The 22,983-nt window shown below is 47.1% G+C and overlaps 1 protein-coding gene across 1 annotated transcript in view; it reads left to right on the forward strand.

Moving 5' to 3' along the window:
* Positions 1–22,983, forward strand: part of LOC115094632 (phosphatidylinositol-binding clathrin assembly protein-like) — an 818,237-nt gene that overhangs the window by 653,937 nt on the left and 141,317 nt on the right. The window contains 1 exon segment of the mRNA XM_029607889.1: positions 14,406–14,526. Within this exon segment, the coding sequence (XP_029463749.1) occupies positions 14,406–14,526 (121 nt within the window).

The following is a 22,983-nucleotide window of genomic DNA, read 5'->3' on the forward strand; positions in this document are numbered from 1 at the left end:
CTACTGCTCGCTCGCTGGGAAGGGCCATTTCCGTGAGGGAGTTTGTGGGTGACGGAAGCCGGGAGACACTTTCTGCATCATCTTCTAGTTTTGCACCATGCTTGGCCCCTGCCTAATTATAAAACCGCCGCAATTCTACAATTAGGCAGGGGGCGAGCGTGATGCAAAACTGGAAAGTAGACACCATGACCGCTCCTGTGGGCCCCCCCCCCCCCCCCCCCGAGACTTCGCAGACCTCGCCGAGCTGCGGCTCTGGCACAGGACCGGCCCACACCTTCATTCATTAACAAAGGAGGAGGGCCGGTCCTGCGCCAGAGCCGTGCCACCACAGGGTCTGCAGTGAAGTACTTTTTTTCCTCAAGAATAGGCCAGACAAACCTACAACAAATTTGCTCGGTCGCTGAAAATCTTTAATGCTTTCGCTGCAAGGAAGTGTAGGTGACATCACTTGCTCTGCCCCCTCACGTGCACTGGGCTTGCGCAACACACCGGCACACTGCAGGTGACACACCAAAGTGTCGCGACACACACTTTGGAAAGCTCTGCAGTAAACCATTCCATCCTCCTCAATCGACTATCCAACATTGAGATAACAGGAACCGCCTTCAGATGGTTTGAGTCCTTCCTCAGTAATAGAGGCTACAAAGTCAGAATCACCAATAATCACCCTCACATCAGTTCCTCACTAGGAGTTCCTCAGGGCTCCTCCCTGTCCCCCACTCTCTTCAATATCTACCTCCTTCCCCTGTGCCAGGTGCTAACAAGCCTAAAACTAAAACACTATCTTTACGCTGATGACGTACTAATCTTGATCCCCATAACCGAATCCATTGCAAAAACACTCTACTGGGACAATTGCCTCCAAGAGATCAACCTCCTCCAACCTAAACCTGATACTCAGCTAAGACTGAACTCCTCCTCATTTCCCCAGACGACAATGATACCCCTCAACTGACACACCCCAACACCATTGTCACCCATGCAAGAGATCTGGGAGTATTAATTGACAACCGTTATGGTATTGCATGGCAACTTACAGAATGCCAGACCAATATTGCGTCACAAGAAACTAGCTTAACCTCATTTTTTTTGCAATGCAACATGAATAATGGTTATCCTTAGCCTGCATTCTTACTCTGGCTGTCATAGAAGTGGGATACTGTGAGAAAAAAAGGCTTCCTCTTCAACTTGCCAGACCAGTCCAGATGCATGGGTTATATTTCCCATCCAGCAGATGGAGACAGACTAATAGGTTTGCTGATGTCACCCCTTATAGGCTTCCATGCTGACCTCAGCCTGACAGTATTCTTTGTTTCCAGCAGATGCCAAGCAAGCATCTCGTGCTGTGAGCTGCCTAGGTAGGCCTGATGAAGAAAATAGAAATTTGGATGGCAGCTTCCTTGGACTCTTGTACTCCCTCCCTTGGTTGAGCACAACCAGTTGTTCAGGGAGCTTCCAGTTGTTGGAAAGGGTTTCTTACAGGACAAGCAGGATGGTATTCCTCACATATGGGTGACGTCAGTGGACGGAGCCCTGCTACAGAAAACTTTTCTGTCAAAGTTTCTATAAAGCTTTGACTGACGCTGGCACACTGAGTGCACTGAGCATGCTCAGCCTGCAATTATCCCTGTGACCACAGGTGTCTCCCCTCAGTCTTCTTTTTTCCGCTCTGCAGTAAGCATAGTGGTTAGGAGCTCTGTCAGAAATTCTCACAATTTTTCCTTACGGAAACACTTAAACTTTTATTTCACAAACGATTTTTCCCTGTGCGGGTCTCCCTTCATGTACTTTTAATCGACGCTCGGTGAGTACTATACCCTGTTTTTCTGTGGGTTCCTGTCACCTCACTACGGTTTCCCTGGCCTACCAACTGAATTGCGGCCTTCCCTCTCCCTATGTTTTCACGGTTAGCCCCACATAGCCTGCAAGTGTCCTCCCGTGACCCTCTGCCTGGTTATTAGCGCTAGTGGGATAGGGACTTTCACGGTTACCATTGCCGCCAGAGCCTCTGTTGAATTCATACCTCGGTACCTTCGTGCAGTCAATGCCCCCATCGCTACCGTTGGTACCCCCTACCAGGCTGTCCTGCCTTTTTCGACACCCCTCCCCCCGCGGTCCGTTGATGCCATCAATCCCCGCATCGATTCTTTTGGTGCCATCAATGTTTTCATCCATGGTGCTGATTTTTCCATCGGTGTCATCGATGCCCGGGCGGATATCGATGGCATCGACCACACCTTGGTGTGGTCGATGCCATCGTCGATGCCGTCAACGTCCGTGTCATCCATTGATGCGGCCATCGATTCAGTCGATGCCAGTATCAATTTCCCGATGCCATCGATGTCTATTCGATCCTTTGATGCCACATGGTTTCCATCGAGACCTATACTGATGCCTTCTGTGCCTCCGTCATTGTTATCGTTGCTCTGCCCGGGCCATCGACATTTTTTCATATATATTTTTGACGATACCCTCGAGGCTGCTCCATGCCACCATCGATACCGTCAATACTGACATAGCACCTACACGCAATGCCCTCGCCTAAACACAGTGCTCCATGCTTTTGGTTCTTTACTAAAGCCCCGTATTAGCCTACGGCACTACATAGTGCCAGGAGCAGTGCAGGCATGCTGACAGTCCGTCATCATTCGCCATCCAAGTCAGTGAGGGCATCCACCTTGGCGCTGGGGAAAGACCGGGCCGAGCACCGTGGCACTCATTGTCACCGGCATGGTGACCCTCCACCACGGACGCCATCCAGCACATCGGTGCTATCCTACTCGGTGCTGGAGAATGCCCAGGCCGAGCAACATCACTACTGCCACCGCCACTGTTGCACACAGTGCTGGCAGTCCTCTGTGCTCCAGAATAACCGGACCGAGTTCCGAGGAATTCTGCACTGGCGTCACGATACATCGAGCGCTGCAAAGAGGGCCGGGTTCATGAGTCATAATGGCTCCCCTGTACCCGAGGCATTCCCCACCGACACCAGTGCAGAGTTCTGAACCTCCACAAATTACTGTGGTAGCGCCAGACACGCTCAGCCTGTCTCCTCTGTACCTGCGCTACCATACCAGGTTACAGAGTTGAGTCGGACTCCTGAAATCCAAGGAGCCATCAATCTTCGCCAGCTCGTCCTTCTACGATCCACAACGGATGGTAAGTACTCTACTCTAATCCCACTTTGGTGACAATCCCATTGAGACCTGTTCTCTAAATCGGGCCATATGGTTCGAAAGGTTCTAGATCGTCTGGTCTTCCAAGAACCATATTAGTGTCACATATCGCTATTGCCAGCTACGTCTGACACAATACCAAGAGAACCTCTCTACCAATCATTTGGGATTACATCAGGACATCCTCCCGTTGTTAGCAATGGGACTCTACTGATTAATACTCTGATTTCTGGTTCCTAATTAAGGACCGAAATTCCAGATGCATTGGCTGATCTGCTAAACACAAGATTCAGCAAACACTGTCTCAATTGCAAGTCCACCTCGAGACCTGGCAACAGGTCTCGATGTTTTCTTATATAGCACACAGAAATGCGGGTAAGACTTTTACTGCTCACACTCCCGTGGGAGATTACATGATATCCTGATTACGTCAGCCCCGCCAGTTGGACACCTCCTGGTCTCTCAACTTGCCGGTTATCAGAGCGGCCACCCCACTTTGTACCAAGGTTCAGGGAACAGTCCTCTGGACGCTACAAAGTGCAGTGGGGGGGGTGAAGGAGTTTTAATTTCACTATTCTTTCTTTCAACAGAAAGTAGTTACTCTCCGCCCATCCTGGAACTCAGAAATATCAATTTTCTTCAGAAGGCACAGGTAGAATGGTATCTCTCGTCACCATGCTTCCATACCGCAGTAAGTAGGTTGCCTCTCTCCTCTAGTCTTTCTATGTGCTTCATGGTGAGTCAACAATATTACCATCCCAAGCTCTGCCGGTTGCACCAGCTTCGGCAACTTGGGTATTTCATTAAATCACTAGCAGTGACTGCTGTTTCTCTACGGAGTAAAACATCATTCACGCTTTTCCTTGCATGGACAGCTGCATAACAACAGTCAATCCAAGCAAGGAGCTCCAACTTCTTCATGACTCACTATAAATCTACTACCTGGGATTGCTGTCACTGCCATAAGTCCCTTATAGAACACTTCTGGACACCACAGTCACAACGACCTTCCTGTCCAGCAACCGCGTAGACATTCTAACAAATTCCTATATGTCCCTACGCGCATATTCCATAACTTCAGCCCCTCGGTTCTTTCATTGTCGGGCCATGGGGTTTTTTCACTATGCACTTTCCTCATAGATCCAAAATTGCTATGGGTTAGGTTCAGTGAAATTTCATTATCAGTGGGTCTAAGCTGTTCAACCGCTTTCGTCCCTCATCCATATTGCAGATCTAGAACCAAAACCTAGTCTGCTCCTGCTAATGCTCGCATTTACTCAGGGTTGTAAAGTTTGACCTAACATCTTCTCAACCCAATATGCGTCTATTCCACTCCAGGCACAGTTTCACATGAACTTCCTGGAGCTTGTAGCCATGAGTTATGCCCTTATGCCTTCCAATACTGCCTCTGCAACAAATCTTTGTGCATACAGATAGACAGCATAGACCCACATCCTGGCCGAGACCAGTATGCTTTCCCATACTTCTCAATCTATCACACCAGTAACCAATTCGCCTTCTCACAGGTCAGTCTCATATCATGAACTCACTGATGTTCTCAGGTACTGGTAGCGTCTCAAAAACCTTCTACACATAAATCTTGCCATTCAAAATGGCATGATTTACCACGTCGTATAAAAAAAAGGGGGGGGGGTTTACCCCCTTTATTTCTATACCACTCTTTTCTCTTACTCCCTCGGATTCTGCTCCCCAGACATCCTCCACATGGGTACGCCTCGGTTCCAATTGGCGTACCGCTTGGGAGTGGGGATACCCGATTAACGGTTCAACCCATTAAAAATCAGCTTACCATGGGTTATCCACCGATTAAGCCGCCTCTATTTTTACTGATTACGGAATGGGGCCTATATATTAGTGCTTACGAGACTCATGCGTTCCCCATTCGAGCCTTGCCATTCCTCTCACTTAACAGTCTGTAATGGGAAATTCTTTCCCTCGTAGTCATCACTTCTGCCAACAGAGTCAGTGAGTTCCACATCTTGTTACATACTCACCCGACCCTCCCTTCCTCCGTGACCGAGTGGTTTTACGTACTCCTTAAGGTAGACGCAGCATCTCACCTTACTCAGAATATACTCTGCCCACTTTTTCCCAACACCTCTCTCACCAGAGCGAGAGGGTTTTCCACTCCTTGGACTGTAAAAGTGCACTTGCATTCTATCCAGACCGCACTACACTCCATAGGAATTACACCTAACTCTTTCCTCCTGTGACAAAAGCCAAGCTGCAAGTTCCAGTGGGCAAACAGACCTATTCCTCCTAATTGACGGTCTGTATCTACTAACAAGCAGGCATTTCACTACAACACCGTGTGTAACCACACTCTGTTAATGCCGTACCAGCCTCAATAACTCACCTTCGGCCGGTGCCGCTTGTACATATTTGTAAAGCTGCGACCTGGAGCTCTCTCCATACCTTCGCAGCCCATTATCGCTTAGATAAGACTGGCTGGCAAGCTTCCATGTTTGGCTAGTCCATCTACTCCTCTTCTTTTTGATTTAACTACCCAACATCCTTCCACCAACCCGTTAAGGGTTTCAGGATGCCTTCCTTACCAAATTCAACCCCCGTCGTTGCGCCTTATGGACGGCTTGGGTGCATTGGGTACACTCTCGGGCATCCTCAGCTCGGAACTCACCCATATGTGAGGACTACCATCCTGCTTGTCCTGTGAGAAAGCAAATGTTGCTTACCTGTAACAGGTGTTCTCACAGGTCAGCAGGATGTTAGTCCTCATGAAACTCACCCACCACCCCGCGGAGTTGGGTCTACATACGTTTTATTGTTTTAGTTTCGCTTGTGCTTTTTGCTATAAGACGAGACTGAGGGGAGACACCTGTGGTCACAGGGATAATTGCAGGCTGAGCATGCTCAGTGTGCCAGCGTCAGTCAAAGCTTTATAGAAACTTTGACAGAAACATTTTCCGTAGCAGGGCTCCGTCCACTGACATCACCCCACCCATATGTGAGGACTAACATCCTGCTGTCCTGTGAGAACACCTGTTCAAGGTAAGCAACACTTGCTTTTTCCCAGCTAAGATGCTAAAATTCTCCCTTCTCTCACCATGCTTATTTTCTCCTCTTCCATGGGTTCTTCTCCCTTTAAAAAAAAAAAAAGCTTGAACAAGGCTTTCCTCTCTATTTTTTTCTCCCTTCTCCTTAGCCCTGTGGCTATGCTTGGCTCTTGTTTGCTAAAGCTATTAAAAACAAAAGCAGAAGGCTGAGGCATGGTTTGCTGTCTGAGAGACTGTGGGTTGAGGCAGTAGAGTAAGTGATGGCGTCTCTTCAGGAGCATAGGAAGTGCTCAGTAGTTTGCAGTGTCACGCTGTCAGGCACTGGAAGGCAAATCTTGTGGGGAGCAGAGGAGACAGCGAGCAGGGTAATCTTCCGTCTATTCCCACTGTGTGCTTGCTGCTGTGGTGGGAACAATAGCCATATTGGAACTACGAGAAAGGAATAGCTAAGAGCAGGTGCCATCTCCACTGGTTCTGGTGGTTTTGGACGTAGCAGTATTCTGGCCGTGGCTCTTCTGGGTGGATTTACAAGAGGATCAGCTCCCATTTGTTCAGTGGAAGATGCAATTTTCCTCTTCTTGCGTTCCCACAGAGTTTGTGAAATGTTTGCATCAGGCTCTTTTCTGTAGGGCAGAGTACAGTTTCAGATTTCTCTCCTACAAGACACCCTTCCCAGGAATTCCTCCTGGGAATCCAGAGCAAAACAATTTTTTAAAAAAGTAGAGGAGGGTGGGAGGGGAGAAGATCCTGCACTTTCAGATTTGTCACTTGTGGACCTTAAGGTTTTAAGGGAAATTAGCAGTGAGGAAGAATCAGAGGAGGAGGAATATTCCCGTAGGTAAGAGGATAATTCAACATGGTTTGGTTTTCTCCCATAGTTTCACAGTTTCTAAGAATGCTGGGCATAGCAAAAAATAAAACAAAGAAGACAAGAGTCTGTGGTTAATTCCGAAGACCCTATAATGTTGAGTTTGGGAAACCATTCAAAGCATTTCTGTGGCATAGATAAGGATTTGATCTCTATATAATGGGATGCATCAGAGTTGATTTTTAAAGGGGGTAAGACTTTGGAGAGGCTGTATGCCCTTCTGGCTCAGGAAAGAGAAAAGCTGAAATTTCCTTAAGAGGATGCCCTCTTTTGTGCTATCATTAGGAGGACAACTATTCCTGTGGAAGAGGGCTCTTCCCTCAAGGATGCGCAAGAAGGGAAGATAGAGGCTGTGCTTGTGGTCTTTTAAAGCTGCCGATTTGGTACTGTAGGTTGTTGTGTGCAGCAGTGTTGCTGCTAGGCCATGATTTGTTTCAACACATAGGAAAGTTCCTTAGAATGTGGGGGGATGATCCTGGAGAATGTAGATCAGATGGAACCAGTAGCGACTTTTTTGGTGGGTGGCTCATGTGAATTGGTCTGGGCTTTGGCTAGCAGTATGGCTTCCATTGTAGCTACCTGTTTGCTGTGGCAGCGTAATTGGTTAGTGTTTTCAATTTCCAAAGCAAGGTAGACCAAACATTGCTTTTAGAGAAATCATCTTTTTGTAGAAAATTTAGAAAACCTGATGAAAGCAAGGGGGAAATCGAAAGTCCCCACTTTGCCCAAAGACAAATGTAAGAGAAGGTCATGACCAGCTCCAGCTTTAAGCTGCTTTACGGTTTCCAAGCATACAAAGCAGGGAGGTTGACGTGGCCAGCAGTGACCGTTAGGTAGGTTTCAGTCCTTTCGGATCTCCAACAAAGGCGTTAAGGCTGGACTTTTGGGCGGTCCAGGTGTGGGAGGCTAACAGCTAAGTGGGCAGTTGTCAGCCTTTTACTGGAAGCAGGTCCACATTATTTTGGATCTGTGGGTCTTAGGAGGGTTGGCTATGCTCTATAGTTTTGCCATCCTATTTTGAGACACTTTGTTTCCTTTTGTCGATCTGCTCATAAGAGGAAGCTTTGCATACAATTTTTTTGTGGGTGGTGGTTCTATCTCATATTCTCAGTGGGGTCAGGGTTGGTACTCAGTTTACTTTGTGGTAGCAGTTCAGCAAGGCTCTGAAAGTGTTCCACTTCAGGAAAGAGAGTCTGATGTCTATTATCATAGCAGCATGTGAAGGAGAATTCTTAATGTTGTCAGATCTGATGGAGGCATATCTGCATATCCCGTTTAAAAGAATGACATCAGAAATATTTTTTCCTTGCAGTGATGTGGGATGGGGCACCTTCAGTGTCAGGATTTCCCTTTTGGGTTGACTGTGGCTCCAAGATCTTTTTCCAAGGTGGTAATGGTTGTAGTGGTGGCCCTGCATGGAGAAAGTATTTTAGTGCACCTGTGTCTGGATGGTTGGTGAATCTGACAGAAGTTGGCCCAGGAAATTGAATCAGTAGGCTCTGGTCTGGGTTTCCAGTTTCAACAAGAGAATTTTGCTTCCCTCTTGATCCCTGGAGTACTGGGGGTTCGGTTCAACAACAGGGAAGGATGGTTGCAGTTGACAGACAAAGATCTGAAAGTTGAAGAACAAGGGCATAGTTTTATTGAGGATTCAGAGATTCATGATATGGATTTATCCTCAGGTATTGGGTTTCATGGAGGCTGCTTTGGATTTAGTGCTTTAGGAAAGGGCGCCCATGAAACCCTTGCAGTGGTACTTGCTTTTAAAGTGGTCTCCTCCGTCCCAGGTGTTTTTCATGAGACTCCCTCTGATATAAACCAGAAAGAGTTCTGCTTTGGTAGCTAGCACATAAAAACCTGACAGTAAGAGTGGATTTTGAATCTTGAATTTCCTGTTTGGGTAATGATGGTTTTGGGTGCCAATCTCTGGGGCTGGGGCACTCACTATATGGTGGCTCAAGGCACTTGGAATCCAGAAGAAGCCAAGTGATCAATCTATCAATTGGAAACCAGAACAATAGGTAAATACACTCCTTTTACTTTGCTGCCATTCTTCAGGTAGTCGAAATCTTGTCAGCCAATTCTATGGCAATGGCATAAGTGATTCCCCAAGGCGGGATCAGGTGTTAGCATATGGCGGAAGAAGTAAGTCTGCAGTTAATTTGAGCAGAGAGGCATGTAAAAGTGCTCTCCGCCACTCTGATAGCAAAAGTAGAGAACATGCAAGTGGACAACAGTACAACAGACTGAACCATGAAGGATAGTCTGTCCCAAGAGACATTCTCCCCAGTTGTGTCCAAATAGGGAGAACCAGTGAAGGAGTTATTTAAAAAGTTATATTCCGCATTATTTCAGACCAATCATACTAAGCAAATTACAAAAAAACAAATAATTGTATGGACATGCAACATATATGACCATTATTATCTGCTTACAACAGGACCAAAACAGCAGTACCCATCCTCTCCTTCAGTACCAACCCTACTCTATGGGAAGAAGCTTCCGAATATAGCAAGGCCTTTAACGTCTTCCTAAATATAATATAATCGAGCATCAACTGTAAGTCCCCAGGTATTCCATAGTATGGGCCCGATCATTGAGAAGGCCTGGTTTCTTGTCTCCTGGAGACATGCTTCTTTTATTGATGCCACCATTAATAATCGCCTAGCCGGGGAATGAATGCTTAGTTCAAGGTTATACAGGATAAAAACATTTGACAAATAGGCAGGTCCATCCCCATTAATGGCACAAAAATCCTTAGCCCAGTGAGAAACGGACAACCAGTGAAACTGCTTCAGCATAGAAGACGCATGTTCCCAGTGGGCATACCGAGCCCTAAATGAGCAGCAGTGTGCTACAAAGGCCAAAGCCAACAGCTAGGTAGTCCCACATAAAGGTGTTACAATAACCTAAGGTAGTTAGGACATAAGCTTAAACTGTCTGGAAAATCATACTTTAACAAGAAATGTCAGAGCTTCTGCAAGAGCCTCAATTTAAAGAAACCCACCCTAAGAATGGAGCCTATCGGTCCATTCAGTGACAGGTGGGGGATCAACCCAAACCCCCAGATCCTTCACTTGTCCACTAATGGTATTGGGAATCCCACTAATGTAGACATAATGTGTTGTCATTCAGTCATGTTGTAATATCTCCCAGACACTGTCCTGGGTGACTAGAGAATTGGATCAAGGAAGAACGCTCAATGTTATTTACTTGGATTTCAGCAAAGCTTTTGATACGTCCTGTATAGGAGGCTGTTGAATAAAGTGAGAATCTTGGGAGTAGGCATTAAGGTGGTGGAATAGATTACGAACTAGTTGACTGAAAGGAGACAGCAGGTAATGGTAATTGGAACTTACTTGGAAGAGAGAACAGTGTTAAATGGAGTGCCAGAAGAATCTGTTTTGGGACCAGTTCTATTCAATATCTTTGTGAGCAACATTGCGGAAGGGATAGAAGGAAAAGTTTATTTGCGTATGATAAGATCTGCAGAGTGGACACGTCTGGAGTAGAGAGAATGAAGAGTGATTTAAGAAAGCTTGAAAATTGGTTGAAGATTTGACAGCTGGGATTCAATGCCAAGAAGTGCAGTCATGCATCTGGGGTGCAGTAATTCAAAAGAGCTGTATGTGATGGGGGTGTGAAAGACTAATGTGCACGGACTGTGAAAGGGACCTTGGTGATCTGAAGGCAGCGAAGCAATGTGACAAGGCAATAGCTAAAGCCAGAATAATGCTGGGCTGCATAGAGAAGGAATCAACGAGTAAGAAAATGGTGATAATGTTCTTGTGCAGGTCCTTGGTAAGGACTCACTAGAATTGCTGTGTTCAGTTCTGGAGTCCATATCTCAAAAAGGATAGAGATAGGACAGAGGCGGTCTAGAAAAGGGCGACCAAAATGGTGTGGGTTCTGTATCAGAAGACTTATGAGGAGAGGCTGAAAGATCTAAATATGTATACCTTGGAAGGGAGGACATGCGGGGAGATATGATACAGATCTTCAGATACCTGAAAGGTTTTTATGATGCATAAACTTCAAACCTTTTTGTGTTGGAATAGAAACTGTAGACCTAAGAATCAGGAAATGAAACTCCAAGGGAGGACAACTCAGAACCAAAATCAGGTAATATTTCTTCATGGAGAAGGGTGGTGAATGCCTGAAATGCCCTTCTGAAAGAGGTGGTGAAGCTGAAAATAATAAATGAATTCAAAAGAGCATGGAACAAACACTGCGGATCCCTAAAGGCTAGAGGTTGAAAATGAAGAAAAGGGTGCTTGGGGGTAATCTGTTCTGAGCAGCAATTGCCCTTAACAGAAGGTACGGGGATTAGTACCAGTTAGCCTTGATGCTTTTGTCGCAACTGCAACATTGCTCTCCGCTTCAGCAGGGGGAAAAAGGGAATTAGTTTTAGATGACAGCCGATCTGGATCCCAACTTTTATGGTCCAGGATACTGATACACAGACATTAGGGGAAAAGTACAGGACTGCTGCTCTGACCAAGTCCAAAAACAAAGAAGTAACATTGTCTGAATTATCAAGAAGGCTGCTTACCCTGAAAAATGTCGCTGGCAGTAATTTTATTATGGATTTGGCAGTTGCTTGGTTTTGATTGGCAAATATTATTACCATTAATAGAGTGGCAGTTATTAACAAAAGAAGCTTGCTGGGCAGACTGGATGGACCATTTGGTCTTTTTCTGCCAACATTACTAAGTTACTATGTCCTATGAACTCAATAGATTCCACCATTTTCCCCACACCAGAAAATACAATTGGATGTCAAACCTAGGTTATTCATAAGTCTGCAAAGGGACTCATGTAGATATTAAGTAAAGAGGATAAAGCAGATCCTTGCAAAACACATACGTGTGAAGACTTTTCAGCTGTAGGGTAAGAGGTTCATTTGGTTTGGATGCCCTGATTAAAACTGGCTTTTCAGGGTTTTCTCTGTGGCCTGTGGTGGTCAGAGTCTTGCAGACGATTTCCAGGCATCAGAGGCTAGTGATATTGATAGCTCCCAATTGGACAAGGAGTCCTTATGTGGCTCTAGTGAGGGACCGCTGGTACATGAGAATCTGTTTTCTTTCAACTTGGCCCTTAAGAGGACTTATTTGTCAGAGAAGGGATTCTCAGAAGCTTGCAAATAACTTTCTTGGACCACAAAAAGATTTCATAACCTTGGTATATGTGAGAATCTGGAAGTCATTTTTAGGAAGAAATTGGCTAGAGGAGCTTCAGTACTGATTATCTTAGAATTGCTGAAGAGTGATTGGGTAAGGGTTGACCCTTAATTCCCTAAGGTGCAGGTAGTAGCTCTTTCCTGTTACAGAGGCTGGTTGATGGACTTACTTTTATCGTCTCATCTGATTGTATCTTGATTCTTTCAAACAATGAAGCATATTCAGCCTTTAGTAAGAAAATCAGTATCTCCCTAGAATCTGAATTTGTCATACCTGGTTGGTCATCCTTTTGAGCCTCTAAGAAAGGCATCGCTTAAGCTATTTACTCTTAAGGTGGTGATTTCTAGTTGCAATCTGTTCTGACAGATTAATTTTGGAGCTACAGGCTCTATTCTGTAAATATCCCTTTTTGGTTTCTTCAGACAAGGTGGTATAGATTCTCATTGTTCCTTCATTCGTTCTTAAGATGGTTTCCATCTTAACCTTTGAAAGGGACTCAATTTTGTCATTTAGACAGAGTTCTTCTGCTGTATTTAAAAGGTCACTAATAGTTTCATAACCTTGGAGTATCATTTTTTCAGTTTAGTGGCTTTAGAAGAGTTGTAACAGCTTCAAAAGGTATTAATAGCTCATTGAAAAAAGGAAGTGATCGAGGAGGCTTACATATTCAAGGGATTGCCACTTCCCAAGAAATTGAGGGCATATACCACCAAGAGTGTAGGCAACTTCATGGGCAGATCTTAGCCTGATGTCACCTTTGGAGATTTGCAGTGTGGTGAACTATCTTCCTTAGATGCTTATTCAAAGCACTGTTGTCTCGACCTTCGAGCCAGGGAAAAGGCTTCCTTTAGTTCGGAAGTCTTGAGAGTGGGCTTGCCAGTGTCCCACCTAGTAGGATAGCTTGGGTATATCCCATGCATCTGAACTGCTCTGGTTGGATGAAGAGGAAGAAGAAACAAGCTCTTACCTGATAATTTCCCTTCTTTGAGTCCATCCAGTGTAGTCCAGGAACCCTCCTTGTTCTGCCAAATGTAGTATTTTCCCCATTCATTTTCAGAATAACTATTTATATGTGCTAGTCAGCACGTTGGATATTAAGTAAATTTTCAGAGGGCCGCGCGCATAAAAACAGCGGTTACGCACACCATGCGCATTTTAGAACATGCCAGGCCACACATGTAACCCCCGTTAAGCGCAGACGGGCTGGGCCCTGAAAAAGGGGTGGGCCAGGGGTGTGGTCTGGGCAGGGTGGGATGGAGGCTGGCCGGGACAGTGACCATTAGCTGATGTCCTGAGGAAGCTGCCAGCGCGTGGAAAATATTTCTGCTCCAGAGGAGCAATAAGTAGTGCCGTAAAAAAAAATTTGGGGTAGGGGGTAGGAGTTAGGGGATGGGGTGGAGAGGGGAAAGGGAAGGAAGGTTAGCAGGGAGCTAGGGAACTGGAAAAAAGGCCAATCGCATCGCCGCGTGTAATTTGAAACATCCCCCGTGCACAAGTGAGTCAGGACCACCCGCACATGCCAGCACGCGCATGTTATAAAATCTGCACACAATTTTGCATTCCTGGATAAGGTTTCTTTCTCTTGGAAGCCCTCTGGATTTTGCTTGTGAGGTGAGGGAAAGCTTATTTTATTAAAAATGTTACATAGAAGACTGGCAGCAAACGTGTTAGTCTCTGTTTCCATCTGCTGGTTGGGAAGCATAACACATGCATCTGGACTGGTCTGGCTGTACCCAAAGGAAATTATCCGGTAAGAGCCAATTTCTCTATTTACTTATGTTTGTGTCGAAGATTTGCTGATGTGATTAGATCTGGAAACAGATTTCCCCTACTACTTTGAATTACAAACCAAATTTATTATAGGAATTCAAAGAATATTAATACCCTATACATTTCTGAAGCCTCTTCATATGTGTTCTTAATATTGGACAGGGGGGAGGGGTTTTGCTTCCCTCATTCATAGTACTAAGAAGAATAGACCTTTTTGTATCAGCAAAATGACAATGTACTATATTTGCTTCTTCTGTAGTCAGTCTTGCACTAAACTCTGTTTTTGGCATTATGGTGCTGGTATTCAGTAGCTCACAGACTTAGGTTTTATGTATGGAGAATGGGTACCTGCATCAGTTGGTATTTATCTGACTAGGTCAGACATGCAGTGGAATCAACCAACAGAGAAGAGACTTACTGGTGGAACAAACTGGCAAGCAAAAACAAGCACATCAACCACATGGGCTCCTGCCCCAGTAGCTGCCATTCCGCAAATGGTAAGTTTCATACCATTGATTCTAATTTAATACACTAATTTTGTACGCAGACCAAACTACATTGATTGTGAATGCTGCATTTTTGCCAGTTTTTAGGCGCACAAGTAAAATGTGCAACACTGAAAAGCAGTGGTATTTTTTACAATATCGGATTAAATATGCTCTTAGTACAGTAAGAAGTTAGAGCTATCCAGGCTTTATTTTTCCTGTAACTGTCCCAGTTAAGAAAAATATAATTGCAGTAATTTAGCTGAAGATATGCAGTTCACCTTAGTCACACAGATGCATCACGTACTCAGCACCGGACAGTCAGGCTCTTACAGAACTTTCATTCTCCTAGGACAAGCAGGATGGAAAACTTTTGTCAAAGTTTCTAGAACTTCGGCGCACTGAGCATGCCCAGCATGCCACTGTCCACACAGGGTCCCCCTTCAGTGTCTTTCTTTCCACAAAGTGTTTGAGTAATTTTTCTTGGTACTTTTCTGCGCTAGGTCCCCCTTCTCCCTGTCGGCACTTTGTTAGGGCGGCATGGTAAGATTTCCCCTTCTTTGCAGTTGATTCCTGGCAGTGCTGTTCCTCAGTGACTGCAGGTCATCAACCGCTCGCTGACCTCTTTTTTATGGAGTCATCGTTGGGTTTTCGCCGATACCCCCAGTGCCCAAGGACCATGTCCATTACGGATCCGCATGAGGTCTGTATCCTATGCCTGGGGGTATCGCTCGACATCGGGGGGTGTCTGTGATCAAATGATCCCCAAGAGTCGTTGGGCTCGATTAGACAAAATGGAGAGAAGCTCTTCAGACCTAGAAAAATCAGATCCTTCAACTCCAGCATCGGGCGACTCAACTCCCGGGGGGCATGGGGAACCAATGGACATCGGTCCCTCGGTGTCTACTCCCTCTCCGAGGCCCTCTTGGGAATGAGGGGCCAGGGATAGGCCCTCAGGGTCATCGTGCTCCAGGATCTCAGGTGCAGGCGATAACAGTCCATCACTTTTCAGCTCCTTACGGAGGAGGATACCTGCCATAAAATGCTGGAGGTTCTTCAGTTGTGTTGATGCCCCAAAGGTGGTCGTAGCTATCCCCATCCATGATATTTTTAAGAAATTACTCCTCAGGATGTGGGACCAGCCTGTCTGTGTGCCTCCAGTGAACTGTAAGACAGGCATGGTCTACTTGGTTTAACCAGCCTTGGGATTTGAGAGATGTCAACTCCCATACCAGTCAGTGGTGATGGAGTCTGCCCTCAAGAAAGCCAAACATTCCTGTACACATTTCTGCACCTCTGGGATGGGAGCACCAGGCAGCAGATACCATAGGTAGGAAGGTGTACCAGGGCACAATGTTGATCACCCGGATTGCTGCCTACCAGTTGTATATGACTCGATACGCATAACCTCTGGAAGCAGGTTCAAGAGTTGGCTGAACGCCTCCCCCAGCAGCAGCAGGAAGCCTTCCTGACAGTTGCCCAGCAAGGCTTAGAGTGTGGCAAACATGAGGTGCGTTCCACGTATGATGTGTTTGAGACAGCGACTAGGATGGTGGCGATAAGCATTGGGGCCATAGAAAGGCATGGCTCCGAGCATCAGAACTCCAGCCAGTAGTCCAGGATAAGCTCGCAGACCAGCCCTGAACTGGAGAGAAGCTGCTTGGGGATAAAGTGCGAGATACTGTGGCTCAATTGAAAGATCGAGACCCTCCAGCATCTCTCTGCCAGTCCTTTGGACCCTTCCCCCTCCGCCAGGAAGTCTTCGCGCCAAAGCGGCAAGAGGTCTTATCGCCAGAGGAAATACTATCCTCTGGTCTCACGTGCTCGTATGCCGTGGGGTCACTCTAGACAGCAGCAGACCCCAAAACTCAGTCGGCTGTCCAGCAAAGCCCCGCTACAGGGTTTTGACTGGCCCTGAGTGCACATAAGCCCCTTGACTGTACCCTCGACATTGGTCAGCTACAGTCTCACCTCAGATCACCTCAGACCATTGGGTCCTATTCATCATCCATCGAGGGTATCTATTAAACTTTCAGTGCATCCCTGCGGACTCTTCCCTCTGTTTGTCGTGAGATCAGACCCCGCATGAGGAAGTCTTTTGGACAGAGCTCTCTGCCCTTTAATGGTGGGAGCAGTAGAACCCATCCCGTTATATAGCAGGGACTGGGTTTCTACTCCAAATATGTCCTGGTTCCAATGAAAACAGGGGGGCTACATCCCATCTTAGATCTGAGAGCCTTGAACAAATATCTGCAAAGAGAAAAGTTCAAGATGGTCTCACTGGGCACCCTGATTCCCCTCCTTCAAAGAGGGGACTAGCTTTGCTCCCTTGACCGAAAATATGCGTGCGCCCACACAGCAATTTTTCCTGGTCACAGAAAGTACCTACAGTTCCTTGTGGGTAACAGTCATTTCCAATACAAGGTATTGCCGTTCAGCCTCGTTTCGGCTCCACAGCCTCAGCATGCAAGGTCGCTGGTCTGCTCGAGAAGCTCCATACCAGATCAACTTCTTGGAGCTTTGAGCCATCAGGTATGCACACTGGGCATTTCAGGATCACCTATCCAGTTGAGCGGTCCTGATCCAGATTGACTATCAGGTTGCGATGTGGTATATCAACAGGGAGGCACAGGATCACTCCTCCTCTGTCAGGAGGCTGTCCGGATTTGGGCCTGGGCTCAGTCCCAAGGAATCCTGCTCCAGGCCATATATCTGACCAGATCGGAGAATACAGTGGCGGGTCAGCTGAGTCGTGCGTTTCACTCCCACGAGTGGTCCCTGAATCAAACAGTGGCAGATCCCTGAGGTGGACCTCTACGCCTCCCCTTCCAACAACAAGGTGAGCACCTTTTGCTTCCTGTACAGGGAGTCCAGAAGGCCAGGCTCAGACGCTTTTGCCCGCCATTGGGGAAAGAGCCTTCTGTATGCTGTTGTGTCCGTCACTGCTCGACGCCCTCACTCCGCCCTCTTTACTTCTGTGGCGACCTCCTCCGGGTCTGATGGACAGTTAGCTGCTGCGGCATCTTCTTGCTGTCTCCCTCCGGCGTCCCTGGACCAGCACGACGCTGCGGATCCGCCATGTTGCCTGATGACATAGGGCGCACGCACGCTCCGATTGATGTACCAGCAAGAGCGCGAATCTCGGGGGCGTCCCCCTGGGATGACGTCATCTGCTTCCAATAAAAAAGGTCTCAGTATTTGCTAACGATTCGAGTTAGCAAGGAAGGGGATTACTTCGGCTTTACTCCCAAGCTACTCTGCCTCCTCTGACTTACCAGGGGTACCCTCTCCTCGAGGGGCCTCGCTCTCTTTTCTTTATTTCAGATTGCAGATAGGAACCGGTACTCGCTCAAGGGCCCATGTTCCTGAACACTCTGAAGATTCTCTACTGCCTGGAAGCTATAGCAGATAGACATTTGTGAGTTACCATCGCTCTCTCAGAGCTTTGGCTGGAACCAGGTACTCGCTCCTCGAGGGCCTAACCCTTTCCAGCTACTGAGCTTTCTTAAAGACCTTATGTGAGTTTTGTCATCCAGTTCTGGCTATGAACACAGCATACCCTGTCTACTCACTGTCTATAGTTTCTCTACAGCTCAGCAACCCTGGGATCGCGATTCCAGTACCTGAGGGACTTCAGCCCTGCCGGGCATTTCAGCTCACTACTGCCACCTCTGGTGGTTCTACTAACCTGTCTAATAAAAGAATTATCTGTGTCTGTCTCCATACCCAAGCCTAGCCGGTGGTCCCTCTCAGGATATCCTCTTGGGGGCGCAGTCATCTGCCATCAGCCCAAGGATCCACCTATCTACATTCCTCTAGAGCTGAGTGCCCTCTCCAAGCACTCCGCTGGTAACAGATTGCTACTCCTTCCCCATCAGGAGCCTTCAGCAACAGAGTCATTATAGATTGCAACTCCGCAGTCTATACCTTAACAGTTTAACTACTCCCTCTACAGGAGCTGAGCATATCAGATTGCTACTCCTCCTTCCACAGGAGCAGATTCATTACAGATTCCTAACTCCTCCCTTCTTGAGGAGTAGAGCATAACAGATTGCTAACTCCTCCTTCCATGGGAGCCGATTCATAACAGATTGCTAGCTCCTCCCTCCACAGGAGCCGAACCATAACAGATTGCTAACTCCAGTGGATCGGGCTTTAAATTGGAGAAGCAGTACTCCTGGGAATCCAGCTTAAGTTATGGGATGTCAGTAACCCCATGGACCTGGCACACCTCTCCGCCTTGCAGGCTATACCGGGCCTGGCTCAACACATCTCAAAACAAAATGAAACCTTGGAGAAACTTACTGTAGCATTCCATCAGCTTCACACACAGAAAATACAAGGCACAGCTTCTACCCAAGAAGATCAGTTACAAGAGGTAACTTTAAAGACTGCTGTTCCACTGGCTGCTCCTATTCGCTTCTCCGGAGAACTCCAGAAGACGCAGGGCTTTTTGAACCAGTGCAGCATGCATTTCACCTTACAGCCTTCATTGTTCCCACGGACCTCTCTAAGACCACCTACATCCTGTCATACTTGGATGGGAGAGCCTTGTCGTGGGCATCTACCTTGTGGGAACGCAAGGACCCTATTTTACAAGACATAGAAGGATTTATGGACTTGTTTAAATCAGTTTTTGATGACCCTGCTCATATGTCTGTTGCCAGATTTGCTTTAGTGGACTTGAAGCAAGGCAACAGATCATTGGCTGAATTTGCCATAGAATTGAAGACTCTTGCAGCGGAACCTTGCTGGGACACCAGATGTCTCAAGACTCTCTTCTGCAGAGGCCTGGATACCCGCTTGAAAGACAAGCTGGCCGCTCACCAGACACCTGACTCGCTGGAAGAATTGATAGCCTTATACTTGGATGGATTGTCGGCTCCAAGACAAGGTGAAGGAACTCCGGCCTAAGGTGTTAACTGGGTTGAAACAGGCCAGTACCCCTGCACCTCGGATGGGTCCAGCAATTCCTGCTGTTGATAAAGATGAACCTATGCAACTTGGTCCTGGTCTCGTGACCTCAAAAGAGAGAAGATTTCGGAAGAAACGCGGCCTGTGCATGTACTGTGGTCAGCGCGGCCATGATGTCTCTACATGCCCCATTCGTCCGGGAAACGGACAGGCCTAAGTCCCGCTGGAGGACTGTTCTTGGGCCATACTACGTTATCTCCTCCACTCTCTCATTCAGTCTCTGTGACCTCTGAACCAGCTACGGTTCGGACCCCTGGCCCTGTTGGACTCAGGGGCAGGAGGCAACCGTATTCTCAGATGTCTTGTGGAAGACCTGAGGAGTCTCTTCGTCAAATTAGAAGATCCATTATTGCATCACAACTTGAAGTGGGCTTTGGACGTTCCTTTACATTGCCACTTCTCTTGAGGATCTTAATGACGTCCACAGCAGTTCTACTCCTAGCTGCTGATATTCATAGCGGTTGCTATGTTCGCCATGGCTAGATGGCGCTTTACATCTTTACCTTCTTCACGGACTATAACTTAGAGATATCTGCTATGCTTGTTTCACTCGGAAGTCGTGTCTGAAGTTCTACAGCACAATTAGATCCGAAGAAGATATCTCTAGCTACCAGCCTGTTTATTTGCTGGTGCTGCCACCATGTCTCTTCCAGCTTCATCTACGGAAGAGTTATCCAGAAGTGGGTTTTGGACGTACTCCAACATTGCCACTTCTGTTGAAGGGTCTGTGACGTCCATAGCAGCTAAGCTATTGCTGCTGAATTCAACATCTCATCCAGTTACATTACTGAAGAAGTTACCCTTAGAAGTGGGGTTGGACGTACCCCAACATCGCCACTTCCACTGAAGGTTCAGTGACGTCATAGCAGCTGAGCTATTGCTGCTGAATTCAACCTCTCATCCAGTTACATTACTGAAGAAGTTACCCTTAGAAGTGGGGTTGGACGTACCCCAACATCGCCACTTCCACTGAAGGTTCAGTGACGTCATAGCAGCTGAGCTATTGCTGCTGAATTCAACATCTCATCCAGTTACTTACTGAAGAGTTACCTTTAGAAGTGGAGTTGGACGTACCCCAACATCGCCACTTCCGTTGACGTCTCAGTGGCATCTATAGTAGTTAGCTATTGCTGCTAAATACTACCATCTCTCATCCAGCATCTTCTACTGGAGAGTTATCTTTAGAAGTGGATTTTGGACATTTCTTCAACATCACCACTTCCACTGAATTCCTCAGTGATGTCCACAGTAGCTCTACCCATTGCTGCTGATATCATCAATAATACTCTGAAAGATTCTCCCAAATCTCAAGAACCATCTGTCAGCATTACAGAAGATGAAATAGAATTCAAGATCAAAGAGATTCTGGATGTTCGCTACAGAGGCAAGACTTTTGAATACTTTCTGATTTGGGAAGGCTTCGGCCCCGATTTGATCACTTGGGAGCCTCAGACCAATATCTTGGATAAAGAGATGCTTCATCAATTTCACCTCTCGCATCCTTTGAAACCTAAGCCTGGTACCCGAAGAGGAGATCGTCCTTTGAAGGGGGGTAGTGTTGCGTCCGTTGCTGCTTGACGCCCTCACTCTGCCCTCTTTACCTCTGTGGCGACTCCCTCTGGGTCTGATGGACGGTTAGCTGCCGCAGCGTCTTCTTGCCGTCTCCCTCCGGCGTCCCCGGACCGGCACGACGCTGCGGATCCGCCATATTGCCTGATGACGTAGGGCGCGCACGCTCCGATTGATGTACCAGCAAGGGCGCGAACCTCGGGGGCATCCCCCTGGGATGATGTCATCCACTTCCAATATAAAAGGTCTCAGTATTGCTAACGATTCAAGTTAGCAAGGAAGGGGGATTGCTTCAGCTTTTCTCCCAAGCTACCAGGGGTACCTGCTCCTTGGGGGCCTCGCTCTCTTTTCTTTATTTCAGATTGCAGATAGGAACCGGTACTCGCTCCTCGAGGGCCCATGTTCCTGAACACTCTGAAGATTCTCTACTGCCTGGAAGCTATCGCATATACAGACATCTGTGAGTTACCATCGCTCTCAAAGCTTTCCCTGGAACCAAGTACTCTCTCCTCGAGGGCCTAACCCTTTCCAACTACTGAGCATCCTTAAAGACCTTATGTGAGTTTTGTCATCCAGTTCTGGCTATGAACTCAGCATACCCTGTCTACTCACTGTCTATAGTTTCTCTACAGCTCAGCAACCATGGGATCGCGGTTCCAGTACCTGAGGGACTTCAGCCCTGCCGGGCATTTCAGCTCACTACTGCCACCTCTGGTGGTTCTACTAACCTGTCTAATAAAAGAATTATCTGTGTCTGTCTCCATACCCAAGCCTAGCCGGTGGTCCCTCTCAGGATTTCCTCCTGGGGGCGCAGTCATCTGCCATCGGCCCAAGGATCCACCTATCTACATTCCTCTAGAGCTGAGTGCCCTCTCCAAGCACTCCGCTGGTAACAGATTGCTACTCCTTCCCCATCAGGAGCCTTCAGCAACAGATTCATTATAGATTGCAACTTCGCAGCCTATACCTTAACGGTTTGTTAACTACTCCCTCTACAGGAGCTGAGCATATCAGATTGCTACTCCTTCTTCCACAGGAGCGGATTCATTACAGATTGCTAACTCCTCCCTTCTTGAGGAGTAAAGCATAATAGTTTGCTAACTCCTCCTTCCGCAGGAGTCAGTTCCATAACAGATTGCTAACTCCTCCTTCCACGGGAGCTGATTCATAACAGATTGCTAGCTCCTCCCTCCACGGGAGCCGAACCATAACATATGCATATCCTTTGCTTCTGCTGGTGTTGAAGATTCTCCTGAAGCTCCACCAGGATGGGGGACCATGATTCTCATCGCGCCCCCCCCCCCTCCCCTGGTGGCTGAGACAGATTTGGTTCCCAATCCTCCAGGATCTCTCGGTCAGGGAACCGATTGGTCTGAGGACCTCCTTTGACCTGATCATGCAGGACCAGAGCAAGATGCGTCATGTCAACCTCCAAGCATGGTCTTTGAAGTCCTGGATGTTGAAAGGCTAGTTCTACAATCCCTTGCCCTCAGGTTCTGATAGCTTCTTGAAAACCTTCCACTCTGAAGTGTAGGAGGTTTTCTGTACGGTGTGAATCATAGCATGCATGTATTCTCCTGTCCCACTCCAAAAGTGCTGTACTATTTATTATATCTTTCTGATGCTAGTTTGAAGACCAACTCGGTCAGAGTTTACCTTAGTGCTATTGGGGCCTACCACCCCTTACTTGATGGTTCTCCAGTCTCCATGCAACTAGTGGTAAGCTGGTTCATGCAGGGTCTGCTTCAGCTGAAGCATCCTCTGTGGCCTCCTGTTGTGTCCTGGGATCTCAACATGGTATTGGCTCGTCTCATGCAAGATCCTTTTGAGCCGCTGTGCTCCTGCGATCTTAAGTACCTGACATGGAATGTTATCTTCTTGGTTGCAGTTTCTTCGGCAAGCAGAGTCAGTGAGCATCAGGCGCTG

This window comes from Rhinatrema bivittatum, chromosome 6, assembly GCF_901001135.1.
Source record: "Rhinatrema bivittatum chromosome 6, aRhiBiv1.1, whole genome shotgun sequence".
In the NCBI taxonomy this organism is placed as follows: domain Eukaryota; kingdom Metazoa; phylum Chordata; class Amphibia; order Gymnophiona; family Rhinatrematidae; genus Rhinatrema; species Rhinatrema bivittatum.